The sequence below is a fragment of the Mustela putorius genome, unplaced genomic scaffold, assembly GCF_011764305.1.
Source record: "Mustela putorius furo isolate JIRA1106 unplaced genomic scaffold, ASM1176430v1.1 tig00537227_pilon_pilon_pilon, whole genome shotgun sequence".
Lineage (NCBI taxonomy): Eukaryota > Metazoa > Chordata > Mammalia > Carnivora > Mustelidae > Mustela > Mustela putorius.
The window spans coordinates 14,306,327-14,332,728 of record NW_025422368.1 but is presented as its reverse complement, the minus strand read 5'-3'; the positions used below and the strand labels follow the sequence as shown (position 1 = coordinate 14,332,728).

General features: G+C 34.8%; 1 protein-coding gene across 3 annotated transcripts in view; it reads left to right on the top strand.

Annotated features, from left to right (window-relative positions):
- The window catches only part of LRRK2 (leucine rich repeat kinase 2), a 132,258-nt gene that overhangs the window by 58,206 nt on the left and 47,650 nt on the right, over nt 1-26,402 (top strand). For all 3 annotated transcript variants that reach the window (XM_004771843.3, XM_045073212.1, XM_045073213.1), the window contains exons 24-35: nt 982-1,232; nt 1,506-1,654; nt 4,784-4,877; nt 6,976-7,162; nt 8,328-8,509; nt 11,069-11,298; nt 11,733-11,860; nt 13,396-13,614; nt 17,468-17,669; nt 18,766-18,854; nt 24,824-25,011; nt 25,962-26,116. In XM_004771843.3, coding sequence (XP_004771900.1) covers nt 982-1,232; nt 1,506-1,654; nt 4,784-4,877; nt 6,976-7,162; nt 8,328-8,509; nt 11,069-11,298; nt 11,733-11,860; nt 13,396-13,614; nt 17,468-17,669; nt 18,766-18,854; nt 24,824-25,011; nt 25,962-26,116 — 2,074 coding nt within the window. The remainder of the gene's footprint in view (nt 1-981; nt 1,233-1,505; nt 1,655-4,783; nt 4,878-6,975; nt 7,163-8,327; nt 8,510-11,068; nt 11,299-11,732; nt 11,861-13,395; nt 13,615-17,467; nt 17,670-18,765; nt 18,855-24,823; nt 25,012-25,961; nt 26,117-26,402) is intronic.

The following is a 26,402-nucleotide window of genomic DNA, read 5'->3' as shown; positions in this document are numbered from 1 at the left end:
AATTTCTCTGAGGATAAATATATTGATATATACAGAGGAGCATAGAGAAGAGATTGTTTTGATATTTTAGCCTTTACAATAATCCACTCCCAAGTTTTAAAAAACTGACATATAAATGGAAAGTTTCCTGTTATCATGGTAAAATTAAAAATTGCTTAAAAATGGAGATTAGAAATTTGAAACAGGTGCCTGGGTGGCTCAGTTGGTTGAGCAACTGCCTTCGGCTCAGGTCATGATCCCAGACGTCCAGGATCGAGTCCCACCTCATGCTCCTAGCTCTTTGGGGAGTCTGCTTTTCCCTCTAATCTTCTACTCTCTCATGTTCTCTCTCACTCATTCTCTCTCAAATAAATAAATAAATAAAATAAAAAAAGAAATTCGAAACAAAGGGTTTCATGACAAAGAGGGGGTTCTAAACAAAACATGTATACAATGACTACTTTTATGGTTAAATAATTATTAATTATTATAATTAATAATTATTAATTATTTAGATTTAATAATTTAAATATTTAATTAATTTAATATTTAAATATATTAAATATAATATATTATAAATATGATTTATATTAAAATATATAAAAATTTCTAAAATCTAGTCCTTAAGAAATGTATCCCTGGGATTATTTTATACTGTTTATTCATTAAATAATTCAAATATTTATTGAGGCTTATTCTGCTTCCATTTCACTCTTGGCAGGAATGATTTACCAAGAAACTGAATTAAACTCTTAACCTTGTTTTTGTGAATTGCTTTTGACACTTTACCTCTTACATTTTCCTGGTTTTAACACACATAATAGCAGGGATGGTTGGACCAGTTGTTATACTGAAGTTCTCTTGTGGATTGTGTTCTCAGTTTTGGGGAAAATTCTTAATGGTTCTAGTACCGGAGGTATGGAAGGCAGAAGTATTAGCTAACTTCAAGTTTTTCAGTTGGTTTTCAAATGGTTAGATAATTTTAAAATACTGTCTTTCCAGACCCTGAAGTGTTTGACACATTTGGATTTGCACAGTAATAAATTTACATCATTTCCCTATTACTTGTTGAAAATGAATTGTATTGCCAACCTCGATGTCTCTCGAAACGACATCAGCCCTTCAGTAGTTTTGGATCCTGCAGTGAAGTGCCCAACCTTGAAACATTTTAACTTGTCATATAATCAGCTGTCTTCTTTTCCTGAGAACCTTGGTGATGTGGTAGAGAAATTGGAACAGCTCATTTTAGAAGGGTAAGAAGGGAGTTCATTAAATACAAAAGAGTTGCTTTACATTGAAGTTTTGTAAGACTGATAAAATATGTTGACATTCTTTCCATAGTAATGGGTTTCAAGCAGTCATATGATAAAAGATTGAGGGAATTAATATTATAGCTTCTATCAATTTTTACAATTAATTTAAAAATAATTCTGCTTTGATGCTCTTCTTTGAAGGTGAATTGTTTTTTTTTCTTCAAGGCATATGCATTTATGACATTTAATCCTCATTTTGTTTCTTATGACTAGAAATAAAATACCAGAAATATGTTCCCCATTAAGCCTGAAGGAACTGAAGATTTTAAATCTTAGTAAAAACCACATTACATCTCTATCAGAAGACTTCCTTGAGGCATGTCCTAAAGTGGAGAGTTTCAGTGCCAGAATGAATTATCTCGGTAAGTGTTCTATATGAGTCTCCTACTAAACAGTCCTTTTGAGTATTACAGGGTGAGTCATACATGGACATGTTAGCTGAGGGTATAAATGTGGCATTTCAACTTAAATTTAATGTGAGAGTTTCAGAGATAAAGTTAACAGGTCAGTGATTAGAACAAAGGAGTTAGCAAGCCATGAGGACATGAAGGAACCTTCAATGTGTATTGCTAAGTGAAAGAAGCCAGTCTGAAAAGGCTACATACTATATGATTCCAACTATATGACATTTTGGAAACGACAAAACTGTGGGGACAGTAAAACTGTCAGTGATTGTCAGGAGTTTGAAGAAGGAGAGAGGAAGGGGGAGGTGAGTGGGATTTTTAGGACAGTGAAACTATTCTGAATGACAGTGTAATGTGGATACCTGTCATTATATATTTGTCAAAACCTGAGAGTGTACAGCACAGAGTGAACTCTTACTGCAAATGATGAATTTTAGTTAATAATAATATATCCGTATTGTCTTATCAATGATAGCGAATATACCAAGCTACGCAGATTATTAGTAATAAGGATAAAAATATGTGTGTGTGGGAGGAATGGTGGTGAGGAGAGAAGAGGTTTATGGGAACTCTGTACTTTCTGCTCAATTTTTCTGTACACCTAAAGGTACTCTAAAAATAGTTTATTTTTAAAGTACTAAAATTAAAAATTTTTAATACCGAAAAAAATTTTCAAATTAAAAAATTATAATAGATTGCTCATAGGCTAGAAGTTCCTTGGACTCCCAATAGTCATCATACTATGGTGCGCTGTAATCTGTGAAACTAAAATGCATATGGCTACATGAGATGGTTGAAGCAGGAATACTGAGTTTCCTACTGAAGTTTGCTCAATTTTCTGGATTAGAAGTGTAGAAACTATTATTATTTCTTTTGGAAATAAAATTAACCAGCTAACAGTTTGCAAATGAGTATGGTTAATGTTACTGATTGAACACTTGCTCTGTGCAGAATATTACAGTAATACATGATATAATCATCACTTTTATTAAAAGTTGTGAAATATTCCGTGCTCTCTTAGCATGTGAGATAACAGGGAATTAACATTTATTTGTAGTCTCTGTGAACATTCTAATATTAAGGGACAAAATACTTTTATGGAAATAAATGGGAATTCCCCACATTTTATCTTCCTTAAGAAGATAAAGGAGACCACATACACCTTGCGACCCATGTGACTATTCTATACTGACTCCATAAAAAATTTTTTTAAAAGATTTTATCCATATATTTGTTAGAGAGAGCATACAAGCAGGGGGAGCTGCAGGCAGAGGGAGAAGCAGGCTCCACACTGAGAAATGAGCCTGATGTGGGGCTCCTTCTCAGAGCTGAGATCATGACCAGAGCCGAAGGCAGACGCTTTACTCACTGACCACCTGGTGTCCCTGTAAAATAATTTTTTAATACTGCTTAAAAGCAGAATACAATTGGACTTATTCTGAAATATTTTATTTTTCCAGAACAGAAGGTAGTAATGATAAAAACTATGCTAATTTGCAGGATATTTTCCTCCTTTCTCCTTTCTTCTAGGCCTCTTGAATATCAACCATGTTCCTTCTATGAACCTGAAAATGGGGAATAGAGTGATTCCCTTCTAGTGAGCAAAGCAAACCCAGTCTCTGTCCTTAAAGAATAGTAGTTAGGTTCAGAAGATAGGCATTCAGTAACTAAGCTAAATGCTGTGAGGACAAGTTGAGGATGCTACAGGGGTAATCAGGGGGCTCTCATCCAGACTTTGGAGGCAGAGGAGTGTCTCTGTATCTATGACATTTAAGTTAGATCTGGAACGAGGAGCATCCCAAGGACCCTGAGGGTTGGTTACTGTCATCTCAGCTGAATCTCACAAAAATCTTGTAGAGTATGACAGGTATGATCTCTGCTCCACTGAAGAAATGGAAGAGAGATTTTTGTGTGATATATTCAGGTGCATAGAATTAATTTACTAGAAAGATAGAATGCAAGTAGTTTAAAAAATCTTTTTGCTTTGCACTACACAATTTTAGTAGTTTTAGAAGTAGTCTTACATTTGGAAAGATGCTTTAGGGAAGTGATATCTGAGTGGGACCATTAACTCTTAAGATAATCCCATGTGAAATGCAGTTTTGATTCTTTGAATTCACGTCTTTTCCATATAGCATCTAAACCTCTTATTCTTAAGTGGAGAGTTATTTATTTTGCCACAAATACTTCTCAGATATAGGTGAAAAATAATAGCATGTTCCTTTCTGCCTCTTTGGAAAGTAGCTTCTAGCAGTGTCTTAGAACACTTTGACCTTTGAAGATTTTTCTAGAGAAACCATAACCCATATTTTTAACCTTGAAAATGCTAAGAAATAATTTCTCAAGCCACTTTCATAGAACCATAGATTTTTAGATTTCTAAAGAATCAGAGAGTTCATCTGGTCTAGCTGCACTATTTTATGGATGAAAAACAGGCTGAATGATTTGCTCAGTTTCCAAAACTGTGTTCTACAGAATTTTATTGCCTGGAGGTACTTCATACTGTATTTCCTTCTTGGAAGTTCATAAACTACATGAGAATATTGAGAACTCTGAGATATTTTGCTTCATTTTACTTAATGTTTCCTCAGTGTCTTAAGATCATGTGATCCAAGAGTGCTTTTATTGATCAATACCCATCATTACCCCATAGAACACCCTTTATTGGTTGGTACTATAAAGGATTTTTATCTTTACATCATATTGTGTATTAGTATTGAAAGTGTTTTGTTGTATATACTTAAGAGTAATCTGAATTAATCCAGAATGTATGTACACATAATGATAATATCACACATACTTTGGAATGAATATTCTAATAATTCTTACTTTGTACCGATGTTGGACAGATGAATTTATGTTTTGGACAGTTGTTTCGCTTTCAGATGAAAATACTCTTACAAGTATGGTCCATTGTTTTGATGTTTAGTAAAAGGAGTAAGGGAGTTACCTTATTTTAAAAGTAGAATTTTTTTGTCAACAGGTGAATAAAGTTAAGTGATTGGTAGCTGTTTTTATAGTAGAATCTAAGGGAAATCTAGTTGAAATGATTAAAATGTCTCTTATCTCACTTTTATTTTCTTTTAGCTGCTATGCCTCTTTTGCCTTCTTCCCTGACAAGCCTAAAACTATCTCAAAACAGATTTACATGTGTTCCAGAAGTAATTTTAAATCTTCCACAGTAAGTTTATTGTTTTAACTTTAAAACCACATGAACTGGGAAAAAATCTTTAGAAACATGGTTTTGATGTGGGCATATTAATTGATTTATAAATTGTAATTGATTTCTAAAGCTACTCAGTTTAATATTCTTAAATCTATGAATGTTAGAATTTTACTAGGCAAAAGACCCAAGTTGCTATTTGGACTTTTTAACTTTTATATTAATTTAGGGTACTATTGTGTTGAGACAATTTAAGGTTAATTAACTGTTGCAGTATTACAAACGATTGAGATTACGGGAGCTATCACTTTAACTTTAAAATTTTACTTGCTCTTAGAGGTTGATGTACATCTAGGATGTTATTAATTTTGAAATTATACTTATGTTGAGTTAGACATTTTTGGTAGAGATTAAGACAATTTATATAGCTCCAAGTATTTAGGAATATTTCTGGTTAATTTAATTAAAAATGAAGGTTTTCCTATTTACTATAAATTTAGGCATTAATTAGATTTAAAATGTGTCATGTTAAATACCATTCTAATTGGTTTATACATTATAAACCAGATCCATAAGTGTGTATGTGCAAATATATGCATATACAGGTAAATAATACTTAGCTATAATCTGGTTATAGAAGATGTCAGACAGACATATAATAGTTAATTTCAGTCTAGTTTTAGAATGTGTCAGACACTGTTTTAGCCACTCAATGGTGGATCATCTTTAAACTTCCTAATAAAACTGTTGTTATCTCTATAATGAGAACATTATTTTATTAAAGAGATGAAGTAATATGCCTAACTCACAGTTCTTAAACACTGGCAACTCAATTTTATACTCTCAACTCATGCGTATAAACACCTCTAGGATATAGTTGGTCCTATATTTTAAACATAATGTATTCCTGAAAATGTGTTTGAAAGTTAAATATTTATGAAAGTTGGTTAGGAGATACATACCATAAAGAAGATTTCTCCTCAGTTAACTAAAAATATTATTTAGCCCCTTAATTACTCTATGCTTTTAGACAATATCTTCAGGCATACATTTCTAGCATTTTGTATGTATTTCTTTAAATATATTCTTTTGTTTCACAAAAGATTATGCAGTTGGCCAGCTTAAGTCCCCCTTGAGGCTAACAGGGACTTCTTTTGAACTATCTGTTGATTCTTGGCTTTATCTAAGTTCTATTGTTTGTTAGATAGACACGTCTTATCTCCAATACAGTCCAATTAATTTTCTTATATTTATGCATCTTTATGAGATATGTAGGGCAAAAACCTGTGTCATTTTAAAATAAGAGCAAAAATGTTATGCAGGCTTGAACCTTGGTCTAGTGGGCTGTGCGACTATGTGAGCTCAGTTAGAATTAATTCAGTATGGTTCAAAAATGCCAGATGAAAGGGGTCAGCATATAATTGTAAAAGTCCAGACAGCCTTTATGTAGTCAAATATATCACAATCACTGTCTTTATTCTTTCTACACACGTACGCTTATGCCATGTGTTTTTCTGTTGTTTCCTGCAAACTTTGGGTAATGTATTCCTGAAAGCAACCAATTTGCCTTGAGAGCCTACTGTATGCAAGACATCATGTTCAATGTTGTGATATTTATCACACTGAGACAAGCTGGTAAAAGGTTATACCCATGCACATTATTCATTAGCTCTGGGACACAGCCTCTGAAGAATCTTCACAGTAATGAGGAAAATGAAAAGAGAAGGGGGGGTGCTACATACTTGTGACTCTTGTATAGAAGGCGTATTTATAAATCTTATATAGAAATGACCATTTTTCCTTTTGTTCATTATGATTTCTCATGCATCGTAAACAATGGTAAACACTTGGTCTTTCTCTCATTCTAAGATTGACATTTTTTTGTTTCTGAAGTAAGGAAATTAGGCTTCAATTTTGTTTTAACGGTCTTTTATTTATTTAAATGTTGTTTCTAGTGAGACATGCTTTTTCTCTAGCCCATATCTATCTACATATACACAAAAACATACATGCATACTTAAATATAAATAATGTTAGTTTTAAAGTTGTGTCATGTGATGTTATTTCATGCACTTTGGAAACACTCATTTTTTATCTTGATACTGTATGGTTCTAGCTTGCGATCTTTAGATATGAGCAGCAATGAAATTGAGTATCTGCCGAGTCCTGCACACTGGAAATCTTTGAACTTAAGGGAACTCTTGTTCAGTTTTAATCAGATCAGCATCTTGGACTTGAGCGAAAAAGCATATGTGTGGTCAAGAGTAGAGAAACTACATCTTTCTCATAATAAACTGAAAGAGGTAAGAGGTTATCTTATTTGTTTAAAATGATTGCCTATTTAAAAATGCACTTTTAGGTGCCTCGTTAGCGCAGTAGGTAGCGCGTCAGTCTCATAAAAATGCACTTTTATGATTTGAAAATATCACAAATTATCATTTTGAAAGTCTGCTAATTGATATTTCTTACCTTTGAGTAAGATCTAATCCTACCCTGAAGTAAGTGGGTATATTAGCATAGATTACCTTCAGTCAGAATCACTTTGTGCTCTATTTTTGAAGAAGCATATGGATATATATATTTAATCATGAATGTGTGTAATGTGTTAAGTGTTTTATTTTATCACTAAATCTCTGATCTGCTAACAGACTCGCAAATAATCTACATTTCTCAAGTTGTTGCTGAGTCATCTGTAGCATGTGTTTTTCTTAAATTTCTGCATTCCTCCATTATGTTGCCCTTTAGCCCAGTGAGTCAGCCTTTTTGCGTCACTCTGTTGCCTCTGTTTATAAATCTAAAACTGATTATTCATTCATCTCAGAAAAAAATATCTAATTTTGCTGCTTCAAGTTTTTTGCCTATGAGAGCCAAAAAGAATTGTGTCTGAAACTGTTAAATTCAGTGTAACTGAGTGGTTTTGGTACCTGATTTTTTGGTCAGCAAATTGATGTTTTCTATTGTAAAAGTATGCGTATTGCTTAATAATTTGGAACGGGAAAAGAAAAACTCCTATTACAAGGCCACCGAAAGTATAAACATTCAGTTGTATTTTAAGAATGTTAAGTTGCCTGTAAGTTTATGACTAGAACTTTATAGCTTTTGTGAAGAATATAGTGTAAAAGGAGCAGACTGAAGTCACTACTGATTAGATTTAGGTAAATATAAAGAACTTCTTTACTTTTAATGTCATAAGGAGATGAAATATGATACCAAGATAGGACAGGTCTTTTAAGATTATAAATAAGTGACTTGGATTGTTTTGGGTAAGTCCTTTACACTTACGTCTTCGAATAATTATATTGAAAACTATGACAAGCCTTTGGAAAGTTTTAGAACTCTGCTGAAAGGTTATACAATTTGCTGATAGGCTCTCTGAGCCTTTCTTTTCTCCTAGGAAGTATCTGGTTTCTTGCAGCACGCATTTCTTCTTTCCTACCAACTGGATTTGCCCTTTTTTATTTCATTAAGATTCCTCCTGAGATTGGCTGTCTCGAAAACCTGACCTCCCTTGATGTCAGTTACAATTTGGAGCTGAGATCCTTTCCTAATGAAATGGGGAAGTTAAGCAAAATATGGGATCTTCCTTTGGATGAACTACGGCTTAATTTTGATTTTAAACATATAGGATGTAAAGCCAAAGACATCATAAGGTTAGATAATTTTATTTCCATTTTTTAAATTAAATTCGTTTCAGATTTTTTCTATCACTTCTATGAGTATGTAGTTACAGTTTAGGAAATAATAGTATGGTACTGTTTAATGGTAATATACCGTGTGTCACTTGCCTTTTGTTTAATAAATGGGTTTATGTGGTGCCTCTACAGAGATTTTCATTTTCTTCTAGCCACGCTACTGTTGAGAGAGTGGCTTCTCCTCCTGATCATGCTTGTCATAGAAGTGACTATAAAAGGAAATTATTTGGTGTCTTGTTATAAATATACGTTCTAACGAGTATAACAGAGAATAATAGAGCCCAATAACTTCTCAAGCTGCATTTCATATAGCAAATAGTTATCATGTCTATTATATCTTAAAGCATTATAGATACTTAAATGATATAAAATTACTAACTTTGATTTTGCATGTGAGGATGAGTCATCTACTAACCCTGACCATTTTTGAAACCAAAACTTCTCAGGTATCACTGTTGCTGATCTTTACACTTGATGTACTTCAAATACCTTTGGTAATGGACTTTATTTCACTCTCTGTTACCTTTTGAGCATGTCAATATTATTGGTACCTACCTGTAAAACTGTCTTTTCCCATTTCTATAGAATTACTCCTATTTATATTATCTTACAGGTTTCAACTCAGTTATCACCTCTTAATATATCCCTGACTTGACTAAAATATCCAACAAGACAGGGATCATGGCTATGTTCATTCATAGTTTGATTCTTGGCACCTAACGCAGAGCCTGGCATACAATTGAGAATAAATGAATTACCAGTGAACTACATAGTTACCTAATTCTCTTCTGTTTAAATTTTCTTAAATACATTTAACTTTTCATCTCCTTTTATGAGGAAAGATTTGCTTTTATGTCCCCCAGGGTTGATTTAATTTGAAAAGAAAGACTGTCACCAGCTATGCTAAATCTGACTGCCTTTCATCCTACCTAATTGTTTCCCATGATTTTCCCCTCTGAAACTGGACAGATATTCAAATTAAAATTGGTTCACTATTTGGTAAGAATTTGTAGAACTACTTTTCAGTATGGTGTGCTATATTATCAAGCCACTATAATCTACTTTTAAATGTGTTTAACATTTTTAGAAGGGAGAGACCTGGAGTGGTTTAGAAATTGTAGGCATCATTTTTTTTTAAAGATTTTATTTATTTTTTTGGACAGAGATTGAGAGAGAGAAAGAGAGAGAGCGAGTGCACAAGCAGGGGGAGCAGCATAAGGAGAGGGAGGAGCAGGGAGCCCAATGTGGAGGTCTGTCCCAGGACCCTACGATCATGACCTGAGCCAAAGGCAGACGTTTAAACAACTGAGCCACCCGAGTGCCCTGATCAGTTGCTTTTTTAAAGAATGACTTTTTCAAAGAATGCTGAATTCTTAGTAAATAGACAGTTGAACTATTGATATTCTTGCTTATTGATAATGCAAACAGAACTTAAGTTGTATGTGAAAAAATTATTTCAAACAGAACTTAAGTGGTATGTGACAATGATTTCAGTAATAGCAGACAGTATCTGATTTGTCAGGTTGTATTTTCTAAAGCATCAAACAAATTATGAAAAGTAATTGTGTCTTTTATTCAGATCCTCAGGAATGTTGGTCAGAGTCTTATTAGTTATGAGAATGGATCAGTCCATATTCCCTAAAATTCACATATGATTTAGTTTCTTCTCTAATTTTAGATTGTAGCAGCATTTTAACATAGTTAAGAATATATCTTTCTATAGCCAGTATATTTTTAAATTTAAAATCTAGTATTTAAAATGGTTTTGTTAGCCACCTGTAGCACTTCTGATTAGTTTCAGTTGTGTTTTCATTAAGATTCTTAGGAAAAATATCATATTATTTGCTGATAGTTTAATAGTGTACATGTATAATTTATAATATAACCAATATGTTCCCAGTCTCCATTTCCATTACATACCTGCATACATAATATATGTAAATAGATACATTATCTATGTCATATAAGAATATATGACACACATAGACACATATACCCAATATAACCTCACTATCAAAGTTTAGTGTAATAGTATGCATATATACTCTATTTTGCTTCTCTGTCATATGTAAAATTTTGTCCTTTGTAAAATTTTAGACCTTCTAATTTTTAGGGTTTCATTTGTGTTATTTAAAGAAACTCATATATAGATATATCTCATATATATGTATATGTATGCACACACACATATATAATGCTAATTAGTCCATAATTTTCAGCATCCTAATTAGTATTGCAAACATGTTTCGATTATTTCTGGTGATAATGTAACATGTCATCATATTTGATATTGTTACCTACCAATCATCAACCACACGGACATCGCTAACATAATAGATGCATTAATGTGTGTTGAAAGACATATACCTTGTTAGGTACATAAGCTGTGTAGTCTTTTGCATGCTCTGTTTTAGAACAGGCTGGTATTTTAAAGATTTCAATGCTTAAGAATTCACCTATGTCTTAAGTACACTGTTAAGCATTTTATTATTTCATTTTTGTATTTTCAAATACCAGGTTTCTTCAACAGCGGTTAAAAAAGGCTGTGCCCTATAACCGAATGAAGCTTATGATTGTGGGAAATACTGGGAGTGGTAAAACCACCTTATTGCAGCAACTGACAAAAACCAAGAAGTCAGATCTTGGGGTGCAGAGCGCCACAGTTGGTATAGATGTGAAAGACTGGCCTATCCAAATTAGAGGCAAAGGGAAGAAGGACCTCATTCTGAATGTGTGGGATTTTGCAGGTATTTATTTTGCTAGAATCTTTTACTCATATTTATCTTTTATTTTGGACAGGGATTTAAAAGCAGAGATTTTGTCCTGCAAAAGAGCTGGTAGGTACTGCAAAGAGACCTGGTAGATGCTATAGAATTATTCCAAAGCTCTTTACTTCTAAATTTACCCTTGCCACCAGCATGAATTCCATGGAGGGAAACGTTAGGAACCAGTAGGAGTCAGCTGAAGCTTAAATATTTGGTTGGTACTTGACACACAGGCTAACAGTTGTCAATCCTGAGTGAAAACCTAGTGTAGTCCTCTACGTATGTAGTGTCTGTTGGCTGTTTCTCTCTTTTTTTGTATGCTAAGTAGAAGATATTATCACCTAAAAAAAATTTTTTTTAAGGGATACTTGCCTCTTGTTTGTAAGGCTAAGAAAAAGTCTCCAATCTTTCTTTAGGTCGTGAGGAATTCTACAGTACTCATCCCCACTTCATGACCCAGCGAGCCCTCTACCTTGCTGTCTATGACCTTAGCAAAGGGCAGGCTGAAGTGGACGCCATGAAACCTTGGCTCTTCAATATAAAGGTCATCTGTTCTCACTATTTGAAAGTAGAAAATAGTTTTTGTGTGTGTGTGAAAGGTGATTTGTTTTGGACAAGCAGTTGCTTCAGTCTCCTCAGTTTTTTAAGAATAAAGTTAGAAGCACTAAAATTTTGAGTTGGAGAATTTTTAGTGTAATTAGGTTGTGACATGAAAATAGTGTGTTCCTTATTGGTAAATGTTATAGATACTTAAAAACCTTTAACCTATAAGAGTTGAAAATATATATGTTAAAGCTATTTTTTATTATTTTATTATATTTTCAATGGAGGAGGGGCAGAGGGAAAGGGTGAGAGAGAGAGTTGTAAGAAGCAGGCTTCATGCTCAAAGACCCTGAGATCATGACCTGAGCTGAAATCAAGAGTCAGAAGCTTAACTGACTGAGCCACTCAGGTGCCCCTGATCATTTTATTTCTTAAATGAGTATGAACTTCTCTAATTTAAAATAAAATATACTAAGCAAAAGCAATCCACGCATTGTCATCTCACTGGCATGTGTAGTATCAATTACTTCAAATCTTACACTTTTTTTTTTTTAAGATTCTATTTATTTGAGAGAGGGAGAAAGCATGAGAGGTGGGGGTGGGCAGAGGGAGAAGCAGACTCCCTGTTCTGTGGGGACCCCGATGTGGGACTCAAGCCCGGGACTGCAGGGTCATGACCTGAGCCAAAGGCAGTGGCTTAACCAACTGAGCCACCCAGGCACCCAAATCTTGTACTTTTAAATGATACGAGCCTAGTATGCTCTTATATTTGGCATCTATTTTTGTAATTTTTCCACTTTGTCCCTTGCTGTCATGCTTTTAGCTCTTCTTGATGTAGTACAGGTTTCAGAACTGGGATAAAGTAAGAGTGAGTGATGCTCTTTGAATGAGCTTCAGGGGGCTCTTTTGTGAATCACATCCTTGACAAGGTTTGTGTCAGGACATTTTAGCAGATACTTTGGCTGCCTACAGCTCAGTTTATCATTTTGGTAATTTTCTAACTTCCTTTTTTTTGTCATAACTAGCTAAAGTAAGTGAATATTATAGTGGCCATTGTACTTGCTTTAGTGCCTTTTTGTGTTGTTTTCCATGTGGACGACAAACTGAATGACTTCAAATTGAATGTAGGAGATTGAATTTATACAGCTAAGGAGGTGAAAAATATAAACCATATTATGTTGCTTTGGTACAGTCTTGGGTTTATTAAATGCTTATTTTATTTAGAAGTCCAAAGTACACTTACAGAATAACCCATTTTAAAGGCATAAAAGAAAAGAAGAATAGACTATTACTGTTATATCAGCTGCCTGAAAAGTGGTAAAACTTGGAATAAGAAGGGGCATAAGAATGACTTTGAAATGTCTTAAGGTCCACCTTCCCCCTAGATTTAAGGATGGAAAGATAGTTGACAGTTTCTTTTTGACGTCTTTTCTTAGTTCCACTCTACTGAATTTCCTAAAAAGTGACTATGAACAGAACAGTAAGCAGCCTTGATTTTGAAGCAAACACAAGAGTATTCTGTATCTTTTCCTGTAGGCTCGTGCTTCTTCTTCCCCTGTGATTCTTGTTGGCACACATTTGGATGTTTCTGATGAAAAGCAGCGCAAAGCCTGCATAAGTAAAATCACCAAGGAACTCTTGAACAAGCGAGGGTTTCCTGCAATAAGGGATTACCACTTTGTGAATGCCACTGAGGAATCGGATGCTTTGGCAAAGCTTCGGAAAACCATCATCAATGAGAGTCTTAATTTCAAGGTAATGTGGTTAATGCCTACTGCAGACAGGTGGATACATTTAATTGTTTAACTGCCATGTTACCCAACTGTTTAGAGATGTCAGAAGTGTTGAGAAAAGAACAGCTATCTTAAAATAGTGGGTTCTGTCATAGATGTTAACATTATTAAATCACTCCAATTTTAAAGTTGCTTACTTATGCCATTCCTTATTTCAAATGCATAGAAATGGGAATAAAAATAATTAGAGGATCCTGAAGGAAACTAAGAATGTCTGAGAGACTGAGAGAATGTTTCTGAGAGCAGCTGAGAACGTTTCTGATGCCCTTTCTCTCACAGCTTTTTGTGATGATGATTCAGTCAAATACAAGTGGATATTAGGGGTCTTGAGATCATCTTTCCTCTTCTGTTTTTGTTGTTCTCCACTTGCTCCTTCCTTTTGGAGTTCCTGTTTTTTTGTTTTTAGTTTAGGTTTTTTTTTTTTTTTTTTTTTTTTTAAGATTTTATTTGTTTATTTGACAGAGAGAAACACAGCAAGAGAGGGAATACAAGCAGGGGGAATGGGAGAGGGAGAAGCAGCCTTCCCACCTGATGTGGGCTCGATCCCAGGGTCTGATCTCATGACCAGAGCTGAAGGCAGACACTTAATGACTGAGCCACCCAGGCGCCCTTGGAGCTCCTCTTTTATGTGCCTCTTCATCTTCTGTGCTGCTCCTTTGAGTCTCTTGTCACTGTGATGCCCATTCCACATATTTTTCTTCCCTCCATATTGTGAGATGCCTCTTTTCTAGGGTTGCCAAGATCAAGAATTTGATTTTCAACAATGTCTAAACAATTTTTTAGTTCATATAAACTGGATTTTCTATTTCAGAAATTATGTTTTGATTTCTAAAGTTCTAGTAAGCCAAATGTGTCCGTAGGTTCTTAAAACACACATAAATTGGTTATTGGGGAGAATACTCATTTTTAAAACTTTCAGGAAAAATAAATTTTTCCAGAGTTCTACAGATACCATGGTATAAACTGCACTGAAAATTCCTCACACAGTTCAATACGCCAAACCCGGTGGTGAGTTTCACAGTTAGTCCCTGTTGGTTTAGCTCATTAGCACTAATGATCAAGGCCATGGCTTATAACGAGGGTCCTGTTTTGCCTGGGCATTCCCAGCATAATTAATAGTGTCCCACTACGTTCTCAAAAGCATTCCAATTTGGATGATAAATTATGTGGTCACCCTGGTTATAATGTGTTGGCCAGTTAGCTTATTTTTGTTCCATTTTCACAGATTATGCTACTGTCTAAAACCTAATGGGCCATTTATAAATGTGTTGGTCTTTGTGGTGCCCGGCAAGAGAATTTGCATGTTTGTATCTTTCAACACATTTATCACAGTCACTAATGGCATCTTATGTAAGAAGAATGACATAGTATTTATTTGCAGATTTTCCTGCTCTCTTGTTGGACATATGATTAGAGAGTAGAGATTAATGTGACTTTTTTTTTTTTTTAAGATTTTATTTATTTACTTGACAGAGATAGATCACAAGTAGGCAGAGAGGCAGGCAGAGAGAGAGGAGGAAGCAGGCTCCCCGCTGAGCAGAGAGCCCGATGCAGGGCTCGATCCCAGGACCCTGAGATCACGACCCGAGCCGAAGGCAGCGGCTTAGCCCACTGAGCCACCCAGGCGCCCCAATGTGACTTTTAAGAAATGCAAAATATTATACAAAAAATATTACACAAAATACACAGATGCCCAAAATTGCATCCAATTAAAGAGTCTCTCTACCCAGGCAGTTTTCTTCTCAGACTATACCAGTACTTCCAGAACTTTATTGTCACTTGTAATATTTTAATAGCTTCTATTTTTAGTATATATTTATTATATATATAATTGTTATATATTTTATTATATATGTTGGCACATATATCATTTTTAAAGAGACTTCTTCAAAACAAAAAGAATAGTTTGTTTTGAAAAAGCCTGAATTTAGTTGAAACAAATAAAGTATGGTTAGTTTAGTTGAAGTATGGATAAACTGGTTAGTTCATCTGACTGGACTAGTAGCGCTTTAGCATGATAGCAAGTTACCACTAGTGATCAATAAGATCAGTTTTCTTGCTGCAGTTGTTAATGAATTCTGAAGCTGACACAAGGCAGTAAAATGAATGCTTTGAGAAATGGTCGCATTATCTGAAGAAAGATGTATATTGCTAGTGGTTGCAGCATTCTGGCATTTTAGTTTGAAAATCTATCTGATTGCTTTGCAGAATACTGGCTCTTTGAGAAACATTCAGAACCAATGAACCTGCCAGAACTTGAATATTCTTTCCTCCCTGACATGCTTCAATGTGTAATCAAATAGCAGCTTTTTTTAAGCCATTAGAGATTTTTTTTCCCTGTCATTTGTTTTTCATTTTCTTCCTCTGTCTTGGCTCTTCTCTAATCTTTCCCTGTCTCACCCTTATTAACATGCGTTTATGCAAACTCTAGAATTTTTTTTTTTCTTTTTTGGCTCTTGGTGACCCTCTAATCAAGCTAAAAGGAGAAGTAGGACGAAACACAATTCTGTGCCAACATTATCCCTTTCAATCTTGTCCAGCCCATTAGCAGAGCAGGATCCTCTGTTGGCCCCATAACTCAGCCCTATAAAATTCATCCCTTTGCTATGTAATTTGCTTTCTGTGAGAACCCTTGTTTACTTCTACATGTAGATTTTCTTTCTTGGTTTAAAACACTACCTTCAATATGAAGTTCTATTTTATCTTAATTTATAAATGATGAAGAGAGGGAAAATGAAAAGTGGAGATTAGTGGAATTATATTTAATTTGCTGGGGCACTGGATACATGAAAACAATTTTTCGAATGACTGGAGGGGAATATGTAAATAATAGTATGGCTGCTATGAGTAAAGCTCCTTAAGGTTCAGTTATGAGTAGAAAAAGAGCACCTAAAATCTGCATGTGAATGTGTAATAAAACCCAATTTCTGTTTATAATAAGTTAAAGAATTTAGAAATTGTCAGGTAAAAAGAATACAAGAATATATACCTGGGTTGAGAAACAGGGAGAGTTTGCCACCTGGTGGTTTTCAGAGGAATTTTAGTTACTGTTGTTAACAGTTGGATTTCTATTTAAAATCAGATTTTTGGGGGGGAAAAGTTTGGAAAAGATTTTTTTATTATAGAAATTATGGTCTAAAAGTCATTCTTTAAAAAAATTTTATATATTTCAGTTAGTAAACAATGATTAGATTACAAGTGTAACAGACCCCAAAAAATCATCTTCTTGTGTCAAAATCATTTGTGTTAAGATGAGTTAATTTCCCAAGTTTGAAGTGCCATGAAAAAGCATAGCTTGGGTGAGGAGACTTCATGTCTATCTCTGTTGAAATATACATTCCAATAATGCAACATTTTGCAAATAACAAGCACAAAATTTAATATTTTTACCTTATGGCATAGATATATTCATCTAATAAGGCCCCAAAGTTTTGTAATACTTACTCACTTCTAATGCTAGCATCTCTATTACATATATGTCTAATGTATTAGAAAATAGCAAATCCTTAATTTATGGTTAGTAATTAATCCTGGGTTGGGTTTTGTCATGGGTTTTCTGGATAGTTAAATATTTCAATATTATTTTGTTTGATAGTTCTTTCTAAATTGGCTTCTGTGTTTACATTTTTCTTATTTTAATATCATTTTATTTTTCACAGTTTAAATAGTTTCACATCACATTTTGATTTTATTTAAAAATACATTTCTAAATAGTATATCACTTCCTTAACAACTATTAGCACTGAATTTACCAACCATCTGACAAATACAGGAGTAAAATGGATTTTTACAGCTTGTCATTTGTAATTACACAGATCCGAGATCAGCCTGTTGTTGGGCAGCTGATTCCAGACTGCTATGTAGAACTTGAGAAAATCATTTTATCAGAGCGTAAAAATGTGCCAATTGAATTTCCTGTAATCGACCGGAAACGATTATTACAACTCGTAAAAGAAAATCAGCTGCAGTTGGATGAAAATGAGCTTCCTCATGCAGTTCACTTCCTAAATGAATCAGGTTTGTGGGTTTGTTACGTATTTCTTCAAAGCTCCACTGTAGTCATTTATACAAATGTATCTGAGCCTTGTAAAGAATTTATATACAAAACTTAACAGAATATCCATAAGATTCTTTGATCATCAGCTTTTTCCTTTTGAAAGGTCATCATGTGCAATCATGTTGCATTTTCATATGCTGTATTGTAGAGAAAACATTTAGAAGCTATCAAGGGCAGTAGTGGGAAGGGTGTCTGAGCAGCAGTTAAAACATGTGGGTTCTAGAAATTGACTTATCTATTCAGGAGCTTTGAGACCCCGAGCATGAGCTGAATCCTTTTGTAGTGTCAATTGAGTTTCGTGTGTGTGGAGTCATTTGTATACTATAAAGGGGATATTTGTATATTCCCTTTATAATTCATTTGTATACTATAAAGGGGATTATTATTGGGGTGGTCTAATGGGGCACTTAGAATATCGATGGTTGCCTGAAAGAATGGATCTTTTGAATGGCAGATCTTGCCTGTTGCATTGCACATAGTCAGCATGATCTCACAGAAGAAAACACTCACCCAGCTTCTGTGCTATATGGTTACTTGATCTGTATGACCTTGCTAGAATGTGTGAGTTGGTTTGTAATACTAGAGTCATTGACCAAGAAGCTTCTTTTAATCCATAGATTCTGTTGTGTGAAAAATGAATCTTTGCATGGATTATAATCTGTTTTTTTTCTCTTATCATTCTTAAACCAGTAGCTTTCTGCACTCTTCTGTGTTTCTTAGCTATATTTGAAAATAAGGTATCTTTGTAGAATATACTTAGAAAGCTAAAAGATTCTGTGAATTTTTTTTATTATTTGTAAATATATGCAAGACAGTGCATGCCATTGTCTCTAATTTGCTTATATGTGATTATTTTATCTAGTTAAAAATACCTTATAATATTTGTACTTTAGAGCTCGGGAACTGGGATGCCCAGGTTCTAGTCTCAACTCTTCCACTAACTGCTGAGATTTCCTCATCTGTAAAATAAGGAAGTTGGACTAGAGTCTCTCTAAAGACCCTTGCTATTTGTGTATTGTAGATTCCATGTTACATTGTTTGATTTTTTTACTACAGGGGTCCTTCTTCATTTTCAAGACCCAGCATTGCAGTTAAGTGACTTATATTTTGTGGAACCCAAGTGGCTTTGTAAAGTCATGGCACAGGTTGGTGTCTGGTATCTTTGTGGCATGGGGGTAATGATTGAAGAGAAGCACAATGATTGAAGAGCACTGAGCATTATAGATTTTGTACTCAGTTAAGGTAGAAAATCCTGTACATGTAGAATACTGTAGAACAATTCATTTAGAAGACTGCATTAAGTAGAGCTTCATGGAAGAAGGGAAGATGATTGAGGATTCACTTCTATATCTTTGTTTATGACTTACAGACAGATGTTGTATCACTGTGTTCCACAGTGCTTTTCTAGACCCTGATGACACTTTGGTTTGGTTATTGGTATAGTCAGTTGAATGGAAGCTCTATGAAAATCCTTGGGGGCAAATATACTTAAGAAAATTGGATTGATGAGCATAAAACCTTTAACTAGATAACATGGAGGGGAGTTTTCCCTCTTGAGTGGACTATAAGCTCAAAATTGCTCACAGTTTTGGAAGCTGGATAGTGATGGTTATGGCTGTCCTTTCTCCATTTATATTTATGTTGAAAAAAATTTCTTCTGCCAATGATAAATCAATTACCAATGAGTTTATTTAATTAGTTATCATAACCCATCTCTATAGTTGCCATAGAAAACCATTCAAGCAGAATATCCTAGCTCAGTGTTTCTCAGTGTCATTACTATTGAAATTTTGGGCCAGATAATTATGTGTTGTACATTGTAGGATGATTAGCAGTTATCTTTGGTCTCTACCACCTCAATGCCAGTAGTATTGCCTCAAATGTGTCCGGATATTGCCAAATATTGGTGAGGGTGCAAAATCCCCCTGGTTGAGAACAGCTGCATCTAGCTTAATCATGAACTGAAGAGAGCTGGGCAGGCTGTGTCTAGCATGTTTACTCACTGGCAACCATTTTGTTTGTGAGCATAATTTACAGTTTTTAACGTGACTCCCTGAATCTCTAAAATAATTCTACTTTTTTGGATTAAAAATTAAACCACACAGTAATTAAAATCCCTTCAGATAATTTTGAATGATGGTTCCTAAATTTTGTCTAAGGGGAAAAAAAGGAAGGTATTTTGGAGGGGGAACTTATTTTGGGCTAAGTCCTATTTCATGGACCTTGAGAGCATATTGAAACATTGCTGGAAGTGGCAATTGTAACATGACAGTAGTGATTATTTTGGCAGATATTTTTAAAGTAGGTTTTCTTCCTTTTGCACATATGCCATGAGGAGTGCGATTCCACTCATTTGGTAAATGGGAATGAAGCTGATAAAGTGGTCAAGACCACAAGCTCTGGAGTCAGCATGACCTGTGTTCAAATTTTTTCTATATCTTTCCTAATTTTGTGACATTTATTAATATTTTAAGCCTTTGTTTCTTCCCTCATACCATAAAGATAGTTACAATATTATTTTCTGTATTGCTTCCCTAACTCACTGTAAGTGAGAAGTAAATGGTAGCTAATTTTATGTTTGACTTACTTGGTAATTAAATAAATTATTTTAAGAAATTAAAAAAACCCTTCAAAATTATAAAGATGCATCCATATAGTTTTGGAAAGTGTGCCAGGTACAGAGCTAAATAAAAAATATGTGTAAGTGGGTGTGTTCTGTACAGCAAGGGAGTTTAAAATATACCCTGAGGATTTTGTTGTCCTAAATAGCACACTGTTTTGGAAAATAACTAAAGTCTATATAGTCAAGAAAAGGCTAAAGTTACACTAAAAAGTGATGTGCTTCCATGGGAATTGGGAATATTTAAAGTTGCATAGATATGGATAATGCAGGGGGCATATCTGATTCAGTAGAATAAAGAACTGGTTTGCATCAGAATCACCATCTTTTAACAAAAGCAACCTTCCACCATAACCACAGTAAAATCCCTGAGGATTCATGGGGTAATTAAGTTGAAACTTCATGAAAGTTCTTATTAGCATAGTTATACTATAAATATAATTTAAGTAAAAATTAAGTCAAGAATTTGAATACTTCAAAGTTACATTGAAAGATAAATCTAAAGAGTCAGTAGAATAATAATCTAAATTTCTTATTAATTTAATAAATACCATCATTTTTATTTATACTGATACATTAAAATATAATGTTATTTTCACCAAGACTTAAAGAGAATGAAAACTATGGTCAACTGAAGACAAGAATGTCTGGTCTGACACCCATCAGAAAAAATAAATACAGGTGTTCACTACCATGAATCATCGAGGCAAGGAAAGAAACAATTTCATGGTGCAGAAGCTCTAATGAGCCTACTCACCCTTTCTGTGCCCCAGACTATTGGTTCACTAAACTTATTAAAAAAGTTTTCATTACTGCACAGGGAAGTTTGCAAAACTCATTTAACCATGTGACAAAAGAGAGATGAAAGGGACTTATTGAATTAATCAGGTGGAACATTAAAGAAAGAGTTTGCACAGCAGTTTAATCTTGACAAAACCTTGGGTGAGGAATTTGGAAAAATTTCTTTCTTTGCATAAGGGCATAGATTAGTATTGTAAGTTACTAGGCTGAAGGAATATGAGTTCTTTCAAAGGTGATAAAATTAAGATAATGTTTCAGTTTTTTACTGCTATGTAACAAGATACCCCAAAACTTAGAGAAAACAAGTTAACTTGGAGTAAAACATCAATATTTTCTTGTTTCTCACTGTTCTCTGGGTTGGCTGTGCTCAGCTGTGCGGTTCTGCTCCACATGGCATTAAGGTTGGCTTGCTTCGTTGAGCCAGGTGGGAATGCCCAAGAGAGCTACACTCACACTTTTGGTGTATTGGTTCTCCTCCATATGACCATATGCCCATTCCTTTCATATGACCAGTCCTTTCAAAGGGTAGACACAGAACTGATAAAATGTCACTTCTGCCACATTCTAGAGATGAGAATAACCAGAAAGCCCATCCAGATTCAAGAGGAAGAGAAATGAATGGATTTCTTTTCTTTTCTTTTCTTTTTTTTTAAGATTTTATTTTATTTATTTGACAGACAGAGATCACAAGTAGGCAGAGAGGCAGAGAGAGAGAGGAGGAAGCAGGCTCCCTGCTGAGCATAGAGCCCAATGCGGGACTCGATCCCAGGACCCTGAGATCATGACCTGAGCCGAAGGCAGAGGCTTTAACCCACTGAGCTACCCAGGCGCCCCTGGATTTCTTTTCTTGAAGGATCAAACACCATGCATAGGTAGGGAGAGAAAAAATTCACGTGTCCGTCTTTGGATACTATTTACTACAAATAGTGGTAGCATAAAATAGGTCTACTAAAAACAATCCAACACAAACCTCTATTTTAAAATCAATATGTCTAGGGGCTCGTGGCTGGCTCCGTCAGAAGAGTGTACAGTTTTTGATTTTTGGCGTTGTGAGTTCAAGCCCCATGTTGGGTGTAAACATTACTTAAATAAATAAATTTTAAAAAATTTTACAAATGAAGTCAATGTGCCTAAATAAAACAAATTAGAAGAGGTATGCCATAATGGCTAACATATAAGTGTTACTTGTGCACTGTTCAAACATTTTCTCATGTAATTCTCAGAGCAACTCTTTTAAATAGTATTATATTAGTCTTCATCTTGAAGATGAAGAAATTGATGGGCAGAGAAGTGAAATAATTTATTCAAAGTTACATATTTAGAAAGAAGTAGAGTTAGGAAGTAGTCAAACTAAGTAGTTTGACTCCAGTACCTATAAAACTGACCCCAGGATAAAGTGCTCCAAACTTTATTTTCCCCAAATTCTGTCATCCAGCAATTGGTTTGATACCTGCAATGTTCTAGATATTGTTCTGCTGTTGGGGCTGTAAGCAGAGATAAAACAAGGCTCCTGCATTCACGGACCTGACATTCAGCTGGGAGGAAATAACCAATAAATAAACACTTAAAATGTCAGGTGGTAGAGTGCTATAAAGAAAATATAAAGTATGGTTGGGAATAGAGTGTGAATTGTCAGACAAGGTCTTAGCAACTCTAAAAATGCCAGAACAGCAAACAATTTTCTTTACCACCTAAATTATAAGAATGTCCTGGGCTATAAAGTGCACAATATGGGAGAGGTCCCAAAGTGCAGTTTTTATTATTTAATAACCCATTTATATATTATCATTAGACACAATTATGTTCAGCCAGTCATGCATTCATTGATTCAATAAACATTGTATATACCAAATAGAGATACAAAGATGAGGGAGAGAAGCCTTTGGGCCTAAGGATTTTACAATCCAATATTTCACCCAACTGCATGATAAAATGCATAATGTATGCTCCTATTGAAGTATCCCTTACATGTTAAAAATCTAAAGAAATTAAGCACGAGCCTTTTAAAATTTTTTTTAAAGATTTTATTTATTTATTTGAGAGAGAATAAGTGAGAGAGAGCATGAGAGAGAAGGTCAGAGGGAGAAGCAGACTCCCCAGGGAGCTGGGAGCCTGATGTGGGACTCAATCCTGGAAGTCTGGGATCATGACCTGAGCCGAAGGCAGTCGCTCAGCCACTGAGCCACCCAGGCACCCATTCACAAGCCTTTTTAAAAGGTGATGGACATTGGGGAGGGTATGTGCTATGATAAGTGCTGTGAATTGTGTAAGACTGATGATTCACAGACCTGTACCCCTGAAACAAATAATACATTATATGTTAATCAAAAAATAGAAAAGAAAAAAGTTAATTTGGCTAAATAAAATGAATAAGAATATATGGATAGTTGTGGCTAACATATGAGGGCTTATTATATGCTAAAAATTGTCCTGTCACCTTGCATGCCTCACTTGTCTTATTTCAGGGTCATGGCAATCTAAGGGACAGTCACTTTTGTTATCTGATTGAAACTGTGGCTTAAGGAAATTATATACCTTTCTCCGGATAACACAGCTAGTACTAGAACCTGGATTTGAACCTGGGTTCTTCTGAATTTATACTTTAGCTGCTATGATTATGCTCAAAGCTGATTCTATGGTCTCTATGGTAGCATCATCTGAATTTCTTCTTAAATAAAACAGATTCTCGGGGCGCCTGGGTGGCTCAGTGGGTTAAAAGCCTCTGCCTTTGGCTCAGGTCATGATCCCAGGTTCCCGGGATCAAGCTCCTCATCGGGCTCTCTGCTCAGCAGGGAGCCTGCTTCCCACCGCCGCCCCCCACGCCTGCCTCTCTGCCTACTTGTGATCTCTGTCTGTCAAATAAATAAATAAAATCTTTAAAAAAAAAAAAAAAGCTTCCAAATCTTAAAAAACAAACAAACAAAAAAAACAGATTTTCAAGCTTCATGCCAGACCTATGGATCATGACTCCGAGTGGAGGCCAGCAAAATTCTGTAGTTACTTTGTTTGAGAATCACTAATAGACTCTACTATACTACCTCCCTTCTCATTGATAGAAACCATTTTCTATTCTGTAAATGTAAAGTAACATTTCTATGGCAAACCTATAGTGAGAACACAGTCTGGAAGATAATTTCCCTGTGAATATATTGTGGATGAGACTATAATAAGGATGGGGGGGGGTGTTGGATTGATCTGTTAATTAGAGCTGGGAAAGCTTAAGTTTCATTGACTTCAGAGGCTCTCTCTAATTCATTCTCTTAATTTAATGTATCTTTTGTGGAGGAGTGATTGCTCCACTGGGCTTCCAGGTGGCATGGCAGCTAGTAGAGAAATTAGGTCCTGTGTTATACCTGACAACATTAAAATTGTTCTGATCACTTTCACCAAGCAAAGAGACACAAAATGCTTTGAATTCAAAACTTTTCAGAAAATAGGGGCACCTGGGTGGCTTCATCGTTTAGTGGTTTCAGCTCAGGTTATGGTATTGGTTCCTGGGATCCAGCCCCGAGCCCTGAGCTCCATGCTGGGCTTTACGCTCAGCAGGGAATGTGCTTCCCGTTCCTTCTCTCTCTGCCCCTCCCCCTACTCCAGCTCATACTCTGTCTCTAAAATAAATAAATAAATAAATTTATTTTTGAAAATTTTCAGAAAAGAAATTCTAGTGATTTTTTACAAGTTTAAATCTTTCAGATTTTGACAGTGAAAGTGGAAGGCTATCCTAAACATCCTAAAGGAATCATTTCACGTAGAGATGTGGAAAAATTTCTTTCAAAGAAAAAGAGATTTCCAAAGAACTACATGTCACAGTACTTTAAACTTCTAGAAAAATTCCAGATTGCCTTGCCAATAGGAGAAGAATATTTGCTGGTTCCAAGCAGGTAAACTTAAACTTAAAAATTCCATTACCCTTAATACCCCACTGGCTATAATACCCCACTGGCTATTATACGTTTTAATTGTCAAAATAACTTTGGTTTATAGTAAGTGTACTAATGTTTTTGTTTCCTGTGTATACTTTCTACTGAAATGTAGCATTTACTTTTAATGAAAACACTATATTTGACATTTTTAAAGTAGAGTAAATGACTTGTTTTATGTATGTAATTACTATTTGGTTAAGCACTGCTTTAATTACTTAAGAAAGGGAGATAGTGATTAGTGTGTGTGTGTATTTGTTCATGTCTGTCCTTACATGGCAGCCGAGAGAGTTATATTACACAGGTTCTGGGGGAATCACTTCTTGGCCTTTTGGCTAAGATCAAGTGTAGACACGTTCTGGGAAGACAGTGAGTTTTCTTCGGAGAATTTATGGCAGTGAATTTTCTGAGGAAAGCAGTCATACAATGAAGGCCTAAGTTCTAATCCTGTATTATAGAAAATTTTCTTGTTGCTTTATATTTTCTTATTGCTGGGAAATGTTATAAGGTGTATGACCTTGAAAAGTACAAATTGCATTGATTGGTAGATGCTATCCAATACTAAAAATTGAATATTCTAAAAATACACATGTGCTTTTCATAGGACATGCATTTTTTTCAAGTTTTGTATAATCCCTTAAAACTTATCTATGTGTAACTAATTATAATTATTTATTAGTGTAAATAAGTTTGCTGAAAAAAATTCCTGCATCTGAGCATGCATTTGAATTGATTGAGTAGCCACTGACTTTTTGAAGAAGGAAGGGCATATAGCAAAAGAACATTATAAAAAAGTGCAATTGCCTAGAATATTTATCTTGAGTTCATTGATTTTAGGGAGTAAAACACTTTGCTTAATGGGGTTGGGTGTTCTGTGAAGCTATATAGTGCTGATGTCCTTTTCTCTTTAGTTTGTCTGACCACAGGCCTGTGATAGAGCTTCCCCATTGTGAGAACTCTGAAATCATCATTCGACTCTATGAAATGCCTTATTTTCCAATGGGATTTTGGTCCAGGTTAATCAATCGATTACTTGAAATTTCACCTTACATGCTTTCAGGAAGAGGTACGTATTTAATGAAGACTTACTGTTTGAAAAGTTAGGGGAAAAGCATATTAAAATTGTCATGTCATTTTCACAGAGCTTACTTATTTGCAAGGCCACTGAAAATCAGAAAATAAGCTCATAAAACTTTGGAGTAGCCAAGATAAAGAAAGACACAGAGACTCACATACATAGATGCAGTTTGTCGAGAGGAAATTTCTCAAGTCCTCACTCAAAGCCTATTTGTTTTTATTTTAGCACATTTATAGTAAGTAGGAATATCTTGCTTTCCAAGGCAAAGTAGAGT